The sequence below is a fragment of the Vulpes lagopus genome, chromosome 1 (genome assembly GCF_018345385.1).
Source record: "Vulpes lagopus strain Blue_001 chromosome 1, ASM1834538v1, whole genome shotgun sequence".
Classification (NCBI taxonomy): Eukaryota; Metazoa; Chordata; class Mammalia; order Carnivora; family Canidae; genus Vulpes; species Vulpes lagopus.
In genome coordinates, this window is record NC_054824.1 from 53,551,438 (window position 1) to 53,566,984 (window position 15,547).

The 15,547-nt window shown below is 39.9% G+C and overlaps 1 protein-coding gene across 15 annotated transcripts in view; it reads left to right on the plus strand.

The window, feature by feature from the left end:
• PKHD1 (PKHD1 ciliary IPT domain containing fibrocystin/polyductin) overlaps window positions 1-15,547 on the plus strand; it is a 477,526-nt gene that overhangs the window by 203,678 nt on the left and 258,301 nt on the right. For all 15 annotated transcript variants that reach the window (XR_005990304.1, XR_005990305.1, XR_005990310.1 and 12 more), the window contains 4 exons: window positions 1,694-1,885; window positions 5,170-5,295; window positions 7,770-7,826; window positions 8,274-8,404. Coding sequence is in view for 12 of the 15 variants with exons in the window: in XM_041771518.1 (XP_041627452.1) it covers window positions 1,694-1,885; window positions 5,170-5,295; window positions 7,770-7,826; window positions 8,274-8,404 (506 nt within the window). In the remaining 3 variants the exon portion in view is untranslated. The remainder of the gene's footprint in view (window positions 1-1,693; window positions 1,886-5,169; window positions 5,296-7,769; window positions 7,827-8,273; window positions 8,405-15,547) is intronic.

Here is a 15,547-nt window from a genome sequence, read left to right on the forward strand (position 1 = left end):
TATGTTTTGGTTTCCCAGGCTGTAGATTATGAGGCTTTCACATGTTGTGAAGATATCATTTGTCAACTTTGGTTTAGGATGGTGTGGGTGTCAAGGATGACTCCCAGGCATGAGCTCTGGATGGATGATGAGGCTATTTAGTGAGATGGGAAGAGGAACAGCTTTTGGAGTGGGAGGCTACAGATCATGACTTTAATTTTGTACATGTCGAGACAGATGCCAGGCCAGGACCTGAGCAGAGGTGCCTGGTAGTGTCTGGGGCCTGGAAGAAATGTCATGGCTAGAGTTAAAGATTTGAATCATGTCTACATATAGATGCATGTAGGTATAATGTTGAAATGTAGTTGGGTGAGAGGGACTTTGACTCTACCCTCCACCACCAGTCACCTAGCTCACAAACATTTCATTCTGAAAAAGGTTTGGATACTGTGGGTTTGAACTCAATGATTGACAAACTTAACAATTTTGATAAAATTGAATATTCATTCTATTCAGACTATCTCAATACTCCTCATATAGGCATTCTCAGATCATATTCTCTAAAACACTGCATTTGATTATGCTGCTAGAGAGACCACACTTCTCTATCTCAGCCATTATAAATCTGTTGGCTCCTAATGGAAAAACCCCTGATTTCATCACAACTCTTCAATGTTATTACAAAATCCTCAAAGTAAAACAAATCCATAGACATTTATTAGAAAGAATTACATATTACTTGCCCTTTCTTTGTGTGGGGCTGAAGTGTGGAAATGAGGTAGCCAAATAAATATGGGTCCAGGCCACTCAAAATATCATGGATCCTGGGTAGAAATCATCAAAATTGTGATAAATCTTGCAAATATGAAACATCTCTTCATTTACCTCTTACATATTTATTCCTGGGTGTAAGCAAATTTACTGTGAATTATTCACTGTGGAATGATACATCATTTCATATTTGTGGCCCTTTGGTTTATTAGCATGGATAATAAAGAAATAGTTCAAAGTATGATTTCTTATCCATTCCGAGGTTAGTTCACACCACCAAATGCCATGTGTCAATGAAAGCATCCTGGATCCTGAGGTTACAATACTGCAAAGGTAGCTGAGTATAATGTAGGGTGTTGTCCTCACTAGGGAACTGGCCGGGAAGGAGGTGGTGGGGATGGGAGTGTGGCGGATACCACTCAGTTATTTCTCTGGAGCCCTTTGCCATTTCTGCATTTAGTAGTTTGCTAAGTCCCCAAATGATAAAGCAACAAAATAAAGAGGAAACCCCACTGGACAGCTAAAGACTAAAAAGAGCTGTGATTACATTCAGTGCTCACATTTCTGCCCTACAATTATCAACCACGAGAAGGTCATTTTATTGCACACGCCCTCCAGGGGATCTTTTGGATTGAAATAAGCATCTATTTAGGTTGAGTTTGTGGGTTATAGCCAGCCTCTTTGTGACAGTAATTAAGGTGATTGATTTGGGGGCTTCTGGAAATAATAGAGTGAAGGCAACATCATGTCCTAGTTATTGGATGTTTTAATTAATAATCCAAAGAGGAAAATCGAAGTAAAAGGGAAATAAGATTATTAAATGAACAAACAATAATGGTTTATCCTCTGTACTTACAGTACCTTTCATACCAGATGATTTGTCTAGAAGCATGTTGCACATGCTTCAGTTCCCCCCCAACCCTGACTTCATTCTGCGTTTCAGGGAATTTGCAGGACTGTTTATATTCCAAGAGTGAGAAGATGTTGGGATCCAGGGATCTGGGGGCCAGAGTCATCGTTCAGTCTTTCCCAGAGGAGCCCAGCCAGGTCCAGCTGAGGGGAGTGCAGTTTCGGGATCTGGGGCAAGCCTTTCGTAAGCATGTGAGCTCACTGACTCTGATGGGAGCTATGAGAGGTAAGCAGGTCCAGGCTTATGACTTCTCATTTTTCTCTCTTCTTCTTTGCTCAAGTCTTTGCATGCAGGGGTCATGATAGGTGACATATGGGGACATGGGAGTTCAAAGGTGGATAATTATACTCTAGATCTGTGGTTCTCAAATTTTAGTGTGCTTAACAAAAATTATTTGGGGAGTTCACTAAAATTTAGGGCTATAGATTCTGCCCTGAAAAATTCTGGTCTAAGCTAGGCCTCACAATCTGAATTTTTAAAAGCAAACTTTGTGATTCTAGAACAAGAAGTCCAAGGAGTACCCTGTGACAACCATCAGTAGAGGTATAATAGACATGGAGTGAACCACACACATCAGTGTTTTGAATCCTGCTTCTGTCATTTACTAGCTTTTGATTACAGGCAAACTGATACTGAATACTATAAATAATCTGTGCTATGAGAGCCCAGGCACAGAAGAAAGCATTTCCATACGAAGTTGTCCTAACTTGAAGATATCTTCCATCTGGGAAAATGGGAGAGAATGGGCTGAGAACCAGATACTTTTCCTGGGTGCCATGGAGTAGCCAGAGCGTGCAGATCTTGGCCAGAGCTAAAGATACAGGAACGGGGATGCCTGGGTGGCTCAGTGGTTGAGTGTCTGCCTTCAGCTCAGGTTATGATCCCGGGATCTGGGATGGAGTCCCTTAGCAGGCTCCTTGTGGGGAGCCTGCTTCTCCCTCTGCTTGTGTCTCTTTCTCTCTCCGTGTCTCTCATGAATAAATAAATTCTTTTTTAAAAAATAAAGATATAGGAAGGGAGCAGGAAACAGCAAATGCAGGTGAGAACAACTAGGTGAAAAACAAAACCAGAACCAGAAAGGAAGCATGTAACCAGATATAGAGAAAGGTTCTGAAACCAAAGTTAGAGAGACATAGAAGCATCCAGGGCAAAAGCCTAATACCAGATGCAGACATGCAGAGATGCTAAGTAATGAGGATAGCAGCTTCCTTTCTGAATCATCCTCCCAACCCCCAGCTCCTCCAATACCCACACGTTCAAGCTTTGCCTTCCTTGAAAGGGATGGTGCTCTGGGAGTGATGTCTAACAAAGAGTATCAGGGCCTCCTTGGAGGTTCAGATGAGTCTTGAGAGATGCTAGGATTTCAGCAGGCTAAGACAAAGTAATCCTTGAGGTCCTTGAGGGCAGAATATTGTCACCTGCAGCATTTTTTTCCACATCTCAAATTGTCTGCACACCAAGGATGTCTATTTATACTAATTTTCCAGATCTCCTCCACATTATTTATTTTTGATATTCATTTAGGGAGATGGTTCCTAATATGGCTCCTCCCCTAGCACACTGGGATGATCAGTATCTTTGTGCCCTACTCTCTAATTCTTCGGTCTCCTGGTGCTTATCATGCTGCAGAAAGTTTGATGTGGAACCAGTTCTTTATAAATCAGGATAGCCGTCACATATGAGTTCTCAGTTGAACATAAACAAATGCTCAAAAGTCAATCTGCCTCTGCCAGCCTGCTTCAGAATATCTAAAGTTTTATCTATTTTTTAAATTTGGTTTTAGTTGAAAAGGGTTCAGTGCTTTAAAAGGTTTGAAAATCACTGAATGAATACATTATCCCTTATAGGTCCCTGTTAATATGCAATTGTCTTTCCTGGGAGGGGTTAAAAACTTCTGGCATGCTTGCCAGAGAATCTTTTATTGTTTCATGCCCTGAAGACTCTTGAACCCTCTGTGGCCAGTTGCCTCTAGCCAGGGGAGTTAAAGGGTGTTGAAATCTTTGCTACTTGTGCAGGTAAATCCCTGAATTCTGCCCATAATAGCTCTAATCATTAGTACTTATTGATTGTTTGAGTGGGCAGACCTAATTGAATGAATGATATAGTAGAGATCTGGAGCCAGGAAAAGTCTGCAACAGGCAGTGTTTCCTACAGAGGTAGGTATGGATGGGTTAACTTATTGGGGAGTAATGTGAGGGTACCATACCAGAGGAGCTGAGTTCAAGGGGAATGTGGAGGCTCTGTGTCTATAGTTACATTATAGTTGAGAATTTGCTGGATAGCTCTAATTGAAAAGTCAAATTATTCCATGAAGCAAAGCAAATTTTTCAGTACTTCAAACATTTGATATTTATATAATATATCTCCCTACCTGAGAATAATACAAAACTCCTATATCAGGGTTTATCATTTAATTATCCATTATTATTTTATTCTATTTTATTTTTTTTAAAGATTTTACTTATTTATTCATTAGAGACACACACACACAGAGAGAGAGAGAGAGGCAGAGACACAGGCAGAGGGAGAAGCAGGCTCCATGCAGGGAGTCTGACGTGGGACTGGATCCTGGGTCTCCAAGATCATACCCTGGGCCAAAGGCAGTGCTAAACCACTGAACCACCAGGGCTGCCACCATTATTATTTTAATGTAAGCTTCCTACATCAAAATAAGATACACAAGTGCAGAATTTACTTAGTTTTGTTCACCTTTGTCTCTAGCAAAATGCCCAATTCCTGAAATACATAGTCAATACTCAGTAAATATGTATTTATCAACTGATCCAGTGGACATAACTTGATGGGGGGGGGGGCGCATAAAATATGCCCATGGAGCCAGGGTAATGATTTTCCTAAGTGTCAATTTCTTTTGGCACAATATAGGTACTTGCCCTTCATTGTCTTAAACCTACCACATTCAAATGTGAGAGTCATGATCCTCAGGTCAACCTCTGTTTTTGCTTTCATTTTGCAATAAGAATCTCTGGCTGTCTTGGGCCAAGAATATAATTGCCTGGCAAGTTAAAAAAAATTATGTCATAGCTTGAAGAAATAATGACTGTATCTTCTGATTATGGAAGATGTGATTTGCAAAGATCAGATTTGTTCCTTCAGAAATACTCTTTATATTGTCCTTGACTTCTCATTAGCCACTGTCAGCCATATTGTGATAAGAATAGATACCAAAGATGGTAGTCAATTGGAAACCCTGACAGCCATGAGTCCTTTGGTAGTTTGGCCATATTGTCTCTTTCTCAGATGGTTTTCTTCTTTCTAGCACCTGACTCTCAGATTCTACTTTGCTTATCTCTGGTATCTTTGAGGGACATTGGCCTGAGTTACCCATCTTCTTGATTTGATTTATTTTTCCAACTCCTCATTTCCTGATTTTCATCATTGTATGGGAGAATGTTCTCAGTTATATTACAGTTTGCTTTGGAAATGATCAACAGAATCTGAGGAGCCATCAAGACTCACTTCAAATGTTTGCCTTACTCTTTCCTCTTCAGATTCCTATGTACAAGGCTGCACAGTGTGGAGCTCCTTCAATAGAGGCCTCAGCATGTCAAGGACCTTGGGCCTGAAGGTGGACAGTAATATATTCTATAATATTTTAGGCCATGCACTGCTAGTGGGTAAGAGATGAGCTTGTTTCATTTAGGCATTCTTGATTAGGACAAATCATTTTTTGAAAGGAATTTTACCAAAATTTGAATTCCCAATCTATAAAAACTTTAGCCTCTGATCATTGGAAGTAGGACATAGTTAAAATTCTGAATTTAAATTTACCCATGACTAACTAGTTCCCTAAACTTAATCACAAGGAAACTGAACTTTTAAAGATGACATTTCAATTAAGGTTAATAGATATGAAAGGGGAGGTTTTCAGATATACTTTCAGCAATTTTCACAATAATTCAAAGTCACATAAATAAATCTCTATACAGTCTCAAGGAATGTCAAGCCTTGATGTTGACAGGGAGTTAAAAATCCTGAATTCTGTTCTTAGCTTCTCCCATGGCTTGCTAAAGAATCTCACGTTTGAGAATCTTCTGCTTGATCACTTGTATCTACTTTTTTCTCCTAAAGTTCATTCCCCTTGCAGAACCCAGAATTATCCTTAAAAAAACTCAAGTTGCATCATATCACTCCTATGTTTTAAACTCTTTAAGAATTTCTTATTGCTCTTAGGATACAATTCTAAGCCCTCAACTTGACTTAGAAGACTCCTTTAGTGATTTTTGTCTCTATTAAGGTTTTTAAACTTGTCCTGCTCTTTTGCTATTCCTCTGTACTCTAGCTACACTGGACTGTTTTAATTCTTTCAAAAGGTCACTTTTTTTTTTTTTTTTTTGCCTCAAGGCCTTCGCACAAGCTCTTTTCCTCTCGTCAGACTCCTCCTAGGAAGTTCTCTCCCACACACTCCCAAGTCAAGGACCTTTATTTAAGCTCTGAGCACCAGTCATTATTTATTGATTTAAAATTACATATCATGTTCATGTTTCTGATCATCTGATTGATGTCTATTTGTACCACCAGATTTCATGTGAACACAGTTTCCTTAGCATGGAGCACATTAATTAGTACACATTAATTAGTGCATTGTAGGTGTATTTGTTGAAAGAAATGAATGAATTCGTAAACAAAAGGTATTTGAATACACTGAAATACAAAAGGAAATCAGAGGTTTTAAATGGAAGTCAGACTATATTTGTTAAATAGTGTTTTATATTTAAATTAATTCTGTGATATCATCATTGGAAACACATATGTGTTTCATTTAAGAACAATCTGTTAAGAGCTGTAAAGTTCCTAATCCTGAGAGGGAAACTATTCAGTGAGAAAATATGGATCATATAAGCTTGCTTTAAAACAAACTCCAGCTCTAAAAGACAAAGAACTAAAGACAATAGTGACAATCAGGTGCAGGGAGTTCTTTTGTTTGGAAAAGAACACCTACAGGGCAGTTAAACTAACAGATGGAGGGTTGACTTTGTCTATTCTTACTCTTGGTTTGTGTAAGGGAAAAGTTTGCTGAAACCCAGAGCAGAAATTCAGGAGGGTACACTAACAACATTACTGTAGCAGAAAACAATTGTATGGAATAGACATTAACTAGGCAAGGAAGAAAACCTGCAGGGGGAATTTAGCCTTTAGAGCTTTTTGTGAATTTGAGGCTCTTGACATCTATTATACCGCAAGTGATGAAATAGAATATTTGTTTTTTCTATTTGTGCAGTATAGATGAAGTGCTTAATTTCATGCAAAATGGGATTGTAAACCCAGTTCATGAAATGACATGGAAACCCATATACCTAGATACCTAAAAAGGAGAAGGTTCTGTGGGGCTGTTCCTTATTGATGCCACATACGTGGCTAATCAGTCTCTGTGGCATGGTCCATGCTCTTTTATTCTCCTCTATTCCAGACCAGTGCAGGTAGTTGGTGGCTGATACGAATAGCTAGGGAAGGGATTGGAGCTGACACATGCATATATGGCATTTGACTATGGAGACAGTCATTTTTTTTATAATAAATTTATTTTTTTAATTGGTGTTCAATTTGCCAACATACAGAATAACACCCAGTGCTCATCCCGTCAAGTGCCCCCCTCAGTGCCCATCACCCATTCACCGCCACCCCCCGCCCTCCTCCCCTTCCACCACTCCTAGTTCGTTTCCCAGAGTTAGGAATCTTTATGTTCTGTCTCCCTTTCTGATATTTCCCACACATTTCTTCTCCCTTCCCTATATCCCCTTTCACTATTATTTATATTCCCCAAATGAATGAGAACATATAATGTTTGTCCTTCTCCGATTGACTTACTTCACTCAGCATAATACCCTCCAGAGACAGTCATTTAAGACTCTTCCTAAGAAGTAAAATTGTACCTCTACTTCTTTGTTCTTTATTCTGTTTAAAATGAACTTAGCATTCACTATAGTACCCCAGAACTAAAAAGCCCATATAATCTATATCTCTTTGGTCCATAAATTAAAAACACAAAACCAAATTTAAATAAAGAAGAAATAGTGTGGCTGTATCCCTCATTTTTCTGGGTGGCATAAAGTGTGCTCAATGAAGTAACATGACCTTTTTTTTTTCTCAGGTACAGACATGGACATAAAATATATCTCTTGGGAGGCTGCCCCTGAAAAAAAACCTGGTAAATATGTAAATTGTTTTTTTTAAAGATTTTATTTATTCATTCATGAGAGAGAGATAGAGAGAGAGAGAGAGAGGCAGAGACACAGCCTGAGGGAGAAGGAGGCTCCATGCATGGAGCCTGACATGAGACTCCATCCCAGGTCTCCAGGATCATGCCCTGGGCTGAAGCTGGTACTAAACTGCTGGGCCATTGGGGCTGCCCTGTAAATTGGTTTTAAAACTAGTTACACTCCACTTAAATTGTCATATATTTTATAGACAGGTCTGATGGCAAAATGTTAGATATCTTAAATTGTGGAACATACTAAATGTTTTTTAAATATACGTATATATATTTATATGCATTATTTAAGCTATAACATGTATTAGTAGAAGCAAGACTGTTATGTAAATTTTAATTATATTTGTGATTCCCCTGGGTTTGATTTATCTTTTCTTAAATTAGACTGGTCAGAACAGGGAAATATAATAAGAAACAATGTGATCATCAGTATTTCTGGCACCGAGGGACTCTCTAGTCCTGAAATGTTGACACCATCTGGGATCTATATCCTCAATCCCACCAACGTTGTAGAGGTAAGATCTGGCTCCACTAGGAAAGTCAGCGCTGAGAGGCCATAAAATTCACTACAAAAGTTATTTGGAAGTGGCAGCAGTAGTAGGATGGTATAACATGTTTACTTGTGGCATACTGGTATTGAAAAACAACTTTATGATTTTATGTTAAACAAGTGCTTTAGAATAAATGTAATCATTTCTCTCAGAATTCCTGTGAATACTCTTTGAAGCAGTAACTATATGTAGCAAAACAAAGTAGATAATGATTATTTTCTGGTCCTTTAGGTTAATGCACACTACAATATCTTTCTGAGCTGTCTGCTATGCTTGCTGATTTTTGTCTCGAGTCCAATAATTACTTATTAAGTTTTCATTATCTTACTATATCAATTGGTCATATTGTTGCCTTTAAGAGTATTCAGAATGAGAGATCAGCAATCATGAGATATATGAGATCATGTCAGATTCCAGGACAAATAAAGTACACTCTGATGGTCTTTCATATCCCATTATGTAGTACAACTGAACGTTACTTTTCCTTGGTAAATTTCTCTATAACCACTTTAAGAATTTTTTTTTTTGTTTTTTGAGTACAGTTGAACCAGAGATCCATGAATGAAGAGTTACATCAGAGTAGTGGAAAGGCCATTTAGTTTCCCTTTACAATGAGTCTAACCTATGGATGGATCATCTACCGAGAGGTTAAGGGCCTTAGTCTTCCAGGACATTTGTCTGAGCATCTATTGTATCGTGGCAATTATGCCAGATTTCTGAGGAACCAAGAAAATGAACTTCTCTCTTTCTCTGATCATTTGTTTTTAATTACCTTCAGTTGAATAACCCCTAATAAAAGTCATGGTTATCTCCTCAACCTTCCTCCAGACTCTTAATTACGCTTATTCCAAGCACAGCACTTACACACCATTTTAGGTGCCTAATAGGGGCAGCTAATATGCCAGTGAGGAAAGGAAGCAGAACTGCTTTAGATTGAAGGAAACCAAACTCTAGGCCCAGAACAACAAGAGTAGCATTTAAATTGTTGGTGGCTAGGAGGCTTGTTGTACCGTTATGCCCACAGCTTTAGGGCCTAAAGAACTCTGTTGCTGTTGTTGTTGTTTTTAAGATTGTATTTATTTATTCATGAGAGACACAGAGAGAGAGGTAGAGACATAGGCAGAGGGAGAAGCAGGCTCCCTGCAGGGAGCCTGATCGGGACTCAATCTCAGGACCCCAGGATCACGACCTGAGCCAAAGGCAGATGCTCAACCACTGAGCCACCCAGGCATCTCAAAAACTGTTTTTGTATGCTTTCTCACACAGCTTAACTTGACTACATTGAAATACCCAGAGTCAAATAGGTCCTTAGGACCTCACATGAGGTTGGAATGTATCTAAGTCCTGCATTGGATGGCAAGTGTAATGCCCATCTGACTTTGCTTCTCTGGGTAGCACACTTGTCTGCTGGCATCACTGAGTTGGCTATAGGTGCATGGGACTTGGGGGCCATCTAAAAAGCTGATAGGTTGCCTGCGCTTTGGCAGACTGACCTGTGAACAGTATCAAGTCAGCAAGGACAAAACTGAGTCTGAAGCAAGTTCTTTGTTTCTCATTAGATGCTTTCCATTTTTATCCATTTATTTTCTCTGCTTATATTCACTTTATGAAAGTAAAAAAAAAACAAAAACAAAAAAGCAATGCGTATGTTTTGAGAAGGAGGCTTTAGTTTAAGCTGGTAGTGTAGATTCATTAAACATATTCATTAGGTGTATTCCTGGCATTTTCATCTTTGATGACCTTAAAATTCTGCAGTTGTCTTTTCATTAGCTTATTAGCTTTTACACCCTAGCACAGAATCTGAAGCATAGTAGTTGCTCAGTAAAAATTAAGTATAGTGAATTAATGTATGTAAGTAGAGTACCATAATCAGAGAATGGAGGGAGGAAAGAGAAAAGTAAAGAATAGATTCCAAGATCCCACAATTATTCTGATCACTGAAAAATAAGATGTTTATCTGATCCAGCATTTAAATCCTGTGGGACTTATCTCTCAGTGTTAAATATTACACAATACACTGCAGTTTTTTAGCTGCATGTCACTGGTGTTGTGCTATGCTGTCTCTTTTGAATCCTGTTGTTTAGAATGTATCATGACTAAAGACATAGGTGGTAACTGGTGTATGTGGCAAAACTTAAAAATTATGAACCTCTCTTGACCCTTAGGGCCAATGAAGGTCATTTCAGTCATTGAGCAAACAAGTTCATTAAGTGTATCCCATGTGAGTGATCCACAGAGTACTTCGAAAACTATATTTTAGAAATACGCCGTAGTTCCAAAGGAATGATAAAGAAGCTATGCAAACAATGATGTATGTGCATGTGTAATATGTGAAATAGGAAGAAAACCTTCCCTCTTCCAGGGTATTTCTGGTATTTAGGAGAGAAACATTCCTGTACTCTGAGGAATCATTTCATGGGTTGTGACTTCTATGTCCTGCTATGTAAGTGGTTCAGTCAGACTACCCCTAACTGGAAGGTCATCAAGTCTAGGGTATACTCAGGATTTGTATCCTTTTCTCATGCCTTGCTTTGAAGTTTTATTACAGCCTGGCAAAATATTTTTTTAAAAGTAACTGTATTTTTGTAATATCTTGGGATTTTTCTTTTCTTGTTTTTTATTTTGAAATAATTTTAGACTTAGAAGAAGTTGCAGAAACAGGAGTTCCTGTGGGCCCTTCCTTCAGCTTCCCCCGTGATACTGATGGGGAACAGGGCTAGCTGAGGACAAAGCACAAGCTGATATCCCACAAAGGACCCCCATCCAGAGTGGGATATGTATGACATTCCTCAGGAAGCTTCCAGTTGTTTTAATGTGAATGCCCTGCTAGAGGGAAAAGCAGTCTTTAACTTGACAATGACAAGGCCTCCAGTATCTTGTAGGTCCTCCTTAGCATGAAAATCCTTTTGAAATCTCCTTTTTCCTTACCTTCCCCAGTTCTTGCGTATATAACCAGCTACCCCTCACAACCCTGATGCAGCAGCTCTTCCTGCTCATGGGTCCTGTCCCCTAGCTTTACTAAAACAACCATTTTGCACCAAAGATGTCTCAAGAATTCTTCCTTGGTCATCCGGCTCTGGACCTCACCCCACCAAACTTCACCTATATTCCAAAACTTCATTACTATCACCATAACCATTGTCAATCCCTCAGTAATACCATAACTACAACCATAACTGTCACCATATCAACCCTCGCCATAGCAATATCAAAACCAGGATGTTGACAATGGGACAAAACCATTAACTAAACTAAAGCCCTTATTTGGACTTGGAGAAGGTGACTTAATCCTAGTTGCTGGGCAACCACTTCTCATAGCCTAACCTCTTCTCATATACAGGAGTCTGACTTTGAAATCTGTGGCTTGGCAGACAGGCAGGGAAGAAACCATTGATCCTTAGGTGTCTGCAGTGATTTATGGTAACATGTTATTCCCAATTGCCCTGACCAGAGCCTAGGACCAAATGCTCTGCCACCAGGCAAGGAATTTGCCTTGGCTTCTAGTCAGCCACCTCAACCTGGCACAGTAGAAGGGGATTTCAAGTGTGATATTCCTTTGTAGATTTCATAGCCACGAGTGGTCTGTCTGCCTCCCTGCCCAGGCTGCAGCCAAACCAAGCCCAGGACAGTTTCTCTCAGAAGCAGAACCTGAGCTTTGTGTCTTTTTGCCGGTGATAGGATAGTCAAGCGTGCTATTCCTGTTTCAGTGTCTGAGGAATTTGAGGTATTCCTCTGAGTACTCCTTAGGTAGTAGTATTGAAAAGGAGTATTGAAAAGTAGTCTACTTTGCCATGCTTTTCACAAAGAGATTGGTGGTGTGGTTCTTTGGTGCTTCACCTATGGCATTTAGAGCATTCTTTTATTTCTTTTTGTTTTAGATTTTATTTATTTATTCATGAGACTCATGGAGAGAGAGGTAGAGACACAGGTAGAGGGAGAAGCAGGCTCCCCAGGGGGAGCCTGATGAAGGACTCAATGCCAGGACCCTGAGATCATGACCTGAGTCAAAGGCAGATACCCAACCACTGAGCCACTCAGGTACCCCCATTTAGAGCATTCCATTTCCAGGCTGTCTTCCCTTGACTCCGCAGCATTTGAATCTGTGACTGTTTAGGGAGATTTCTTGCTATCTGTCTAGAGGCTCCATGGTTCCATCTTTTCAGTAGACATAACTTATGTCAGCCTCAGGTTGGAAAGTCTTTGCTCTCAAACAGCAAGGGGCTGTTCACTTCCAGAGCTCTAGACTATCCCATGTTTCTGTAGGTACTGGAAATTTCCCATGACCAGACTCCTGTTTAGGATAGTCCGTGGAAAAACCCTGCAGACAAGCCCTTTGGAAACATCCATTTAATTTGAGGGGAATTTGTTCTGGTTTGTGAATCAATTTTGTAAGGAATTCTGTGTTTAAAGGCCAATTTCAGTTCTCTAGCTCTCCCTACTCAATAGCTAATGTATATTTAAGAGCTGCCTGAAGGGTTAACTCACTTTTTTTTTTTCTAGTGATTATAGATGCACACCTCAAGGAGCTGGCTTACTTGGGCAGTTAATTTCTCTCTGGAATTTCTCTTGCTTGAATGTCCATAATACATTGACTTCCGCAAAGAATTGATTTCCACACAAAATTCCCTGCTTGCCTTAAACCTTTCCCCACAAGCCGCCGGCTGCCTGCATAAATATGTGGTTTTTCCTCATGAATCATTTGTAGCATACCCAATTGGAATGGAGAGTAAAAAGGGCTGGGAAGTAATGTGATCTGACTGTTCAAGTGCTTCTTTTATAAGAAAAGTGAGCCTTACCAGCTAACAGAAGACCAAAGTTACAATATCCTGCCCAACTATAAATGCACTTGGAAAGCATTTCTATTTATATATGTTCACCCAGATGTTCCATAAATGCTAATGACACTAGGGCAGGTGATTCCACAAATCTATTCCTTTGCTCAAAATATGTACTCTCTGAGCACCTGTCTGGCAAAAGTAATGTATATGAATGTAGTCCATGGCATATATTATTGAAATCCCAGAATCTTTTTCCCTTCTGGTAGAGTCTTGGTAATGAATGAGCATTTCATTGGTAATGATCTAGAGGTGTACGTGCAAATGAGATGTGCCTTTCTCAGTGTTTATATACTTGCAGAAAAGGTGGGTGTTTAAGAAGTCTCCACTCTCTAACTCTCAGTGCTTATGTACTCATGTCTTTTCCCATGGCTCACAAGTGTGCTAGAGACACAGTTAATCCATGCAGGCTATGTGGAAGGTTGAGCTTCACCTGGACTTCTCTGAGGAAGGTTCCAGTTGTGTAATCATAACAGAATCAGTAGCCATGTTACTTCCTTGTGTTTCTATGAGGGCTAAAGAGATAATGGATTTGATGCTAATTAGTAATTATTTTTGGGAATGCGTGATGTCAGATTTAAATGTTTAAAAAGACATGCATATCCTCCTAGTAAAGACTGTCAAAGTATTCTTACTGTAATTCACCATGTTTTTATATTTTGGTGGTCTTTCCATCAAAATTTAGAGATTTACTGAGGGAAAGCAGGCATGGGTTGTTTCCACAACCTATAGCACTAGTCTGGATTAGGGGTCCTCAATCATGATAGTATTAGTAGTTTACGCACTAATTCTTTGTTGTGAGAAGCTGTCCTGTGTACAGCAGCATTCCTGACCTCTACCCTCTGAAGATCAGTAGCATCCCTCCCCTTCTGTTTGTGACAACTGGGAATGTCTCTAGAGCGTTCCAAATGCTCTCTGGGAAACAAAATCATCTCTGATTGACAGCTCCAGCTCTAAACTCTGCCACTTCAAGATGATTGGAGTCTTAGAGATGGCCCAGGTTTCCTGAAGTCATGCTAGCATCTTGAATAGTAATTCATCCTCATATTATATGATGTCCCAAAGTCACTTGTGCCGAGTTCCGTGTGGTAGGTGAGACCTGTGATTAGAATCTTAAATGGCCTCAGGAAATGGGAGAAGTGCTCGGAATCCAAAATAAGGAAGTACAGGAGAGAAGGGGCCACTAGTCCACAAAGAAAGAAAATGTTCTGTAACTGAGTAAGAAATGAGGTATGGTGGGCTAATTACAAATGCCCAGGATGACAGAGCCTTCCAGCACACAGTGAATAATAAGCTAAATTTATAGCTGGAAATAGCACCTTGGTTGTGAAATAGCACCTTGGTTGTGTCAGCATGTGCTGGCTCCCTGGTCAGGTCTTTGTTGCTCCCTGCCAGCCATGTTTGATTAACTCTGGCCCTCAGTGACGCTTCTCCAGAGGCAGGAGACCTCAAGGGACTAGAGCACTGGGGCATTGGCTCCTCTTCTCACATGAGGCAGAAGTTGAGTATTGCTGGTTTTAAAACAACCTGTTAAAAACAAAGACAAAAACAAAAACAAAAACCACAACAAAAAAACCCAACCTGTTTCAATTTTTCCTCCACATTGACTTTGCTTGGCTTTGTGTGCACGTGTGTGCACATATGTATGCTCCTCGTGGAACATGTAGCACACCCAGAGAGGACAAGTTTTTAAAGTTCCCTTCCATAGGGAACACTGCTATCGAATGATGACCAGTGGTCTAGTCAGGTTCAGAGAGCTGCCTTTCATAATACCTCAAATTCTTTCATTTAGGAATTGAAGTCAAGAAAGTATTAGTCTAGAATGACTGAAGCTATGGGCTGAAGTAATTTTACTCAACCTAAGGATAAATAGGGAACAGCTACAAGTAGAAGAGCGTACCTGCAATCTCTACCATCAGTCCTCCCTCATTCAGAATGGAGTAAAACTCCTGAGCCATGTGAAAGGCTGTGAGAGGGCTCTGGCCTGAGTAACCAGAACTCCCTCCTTCAGTTCTGACCTTTTTCGTGTGTCCTGTCCTAATATCCGTGTTCTCCATGTGTGCATTAGCATTCCATAGGCTTTGCAGACAATCTCAATCTTTTCTTCTGTTGTTGTTGTTCAAAAAACTCATGTCAGCAGCCAGTCCTAGTTAACTTGATGCCTATAATATAATGTGATAGTGCTTAATGCCTTAATGCAGGAGTTTCAGACCCCCCATCCTCCTTAAACATAGTCTTCAAAATGCCATGTCATTTCCTGCTGACCAGTGGG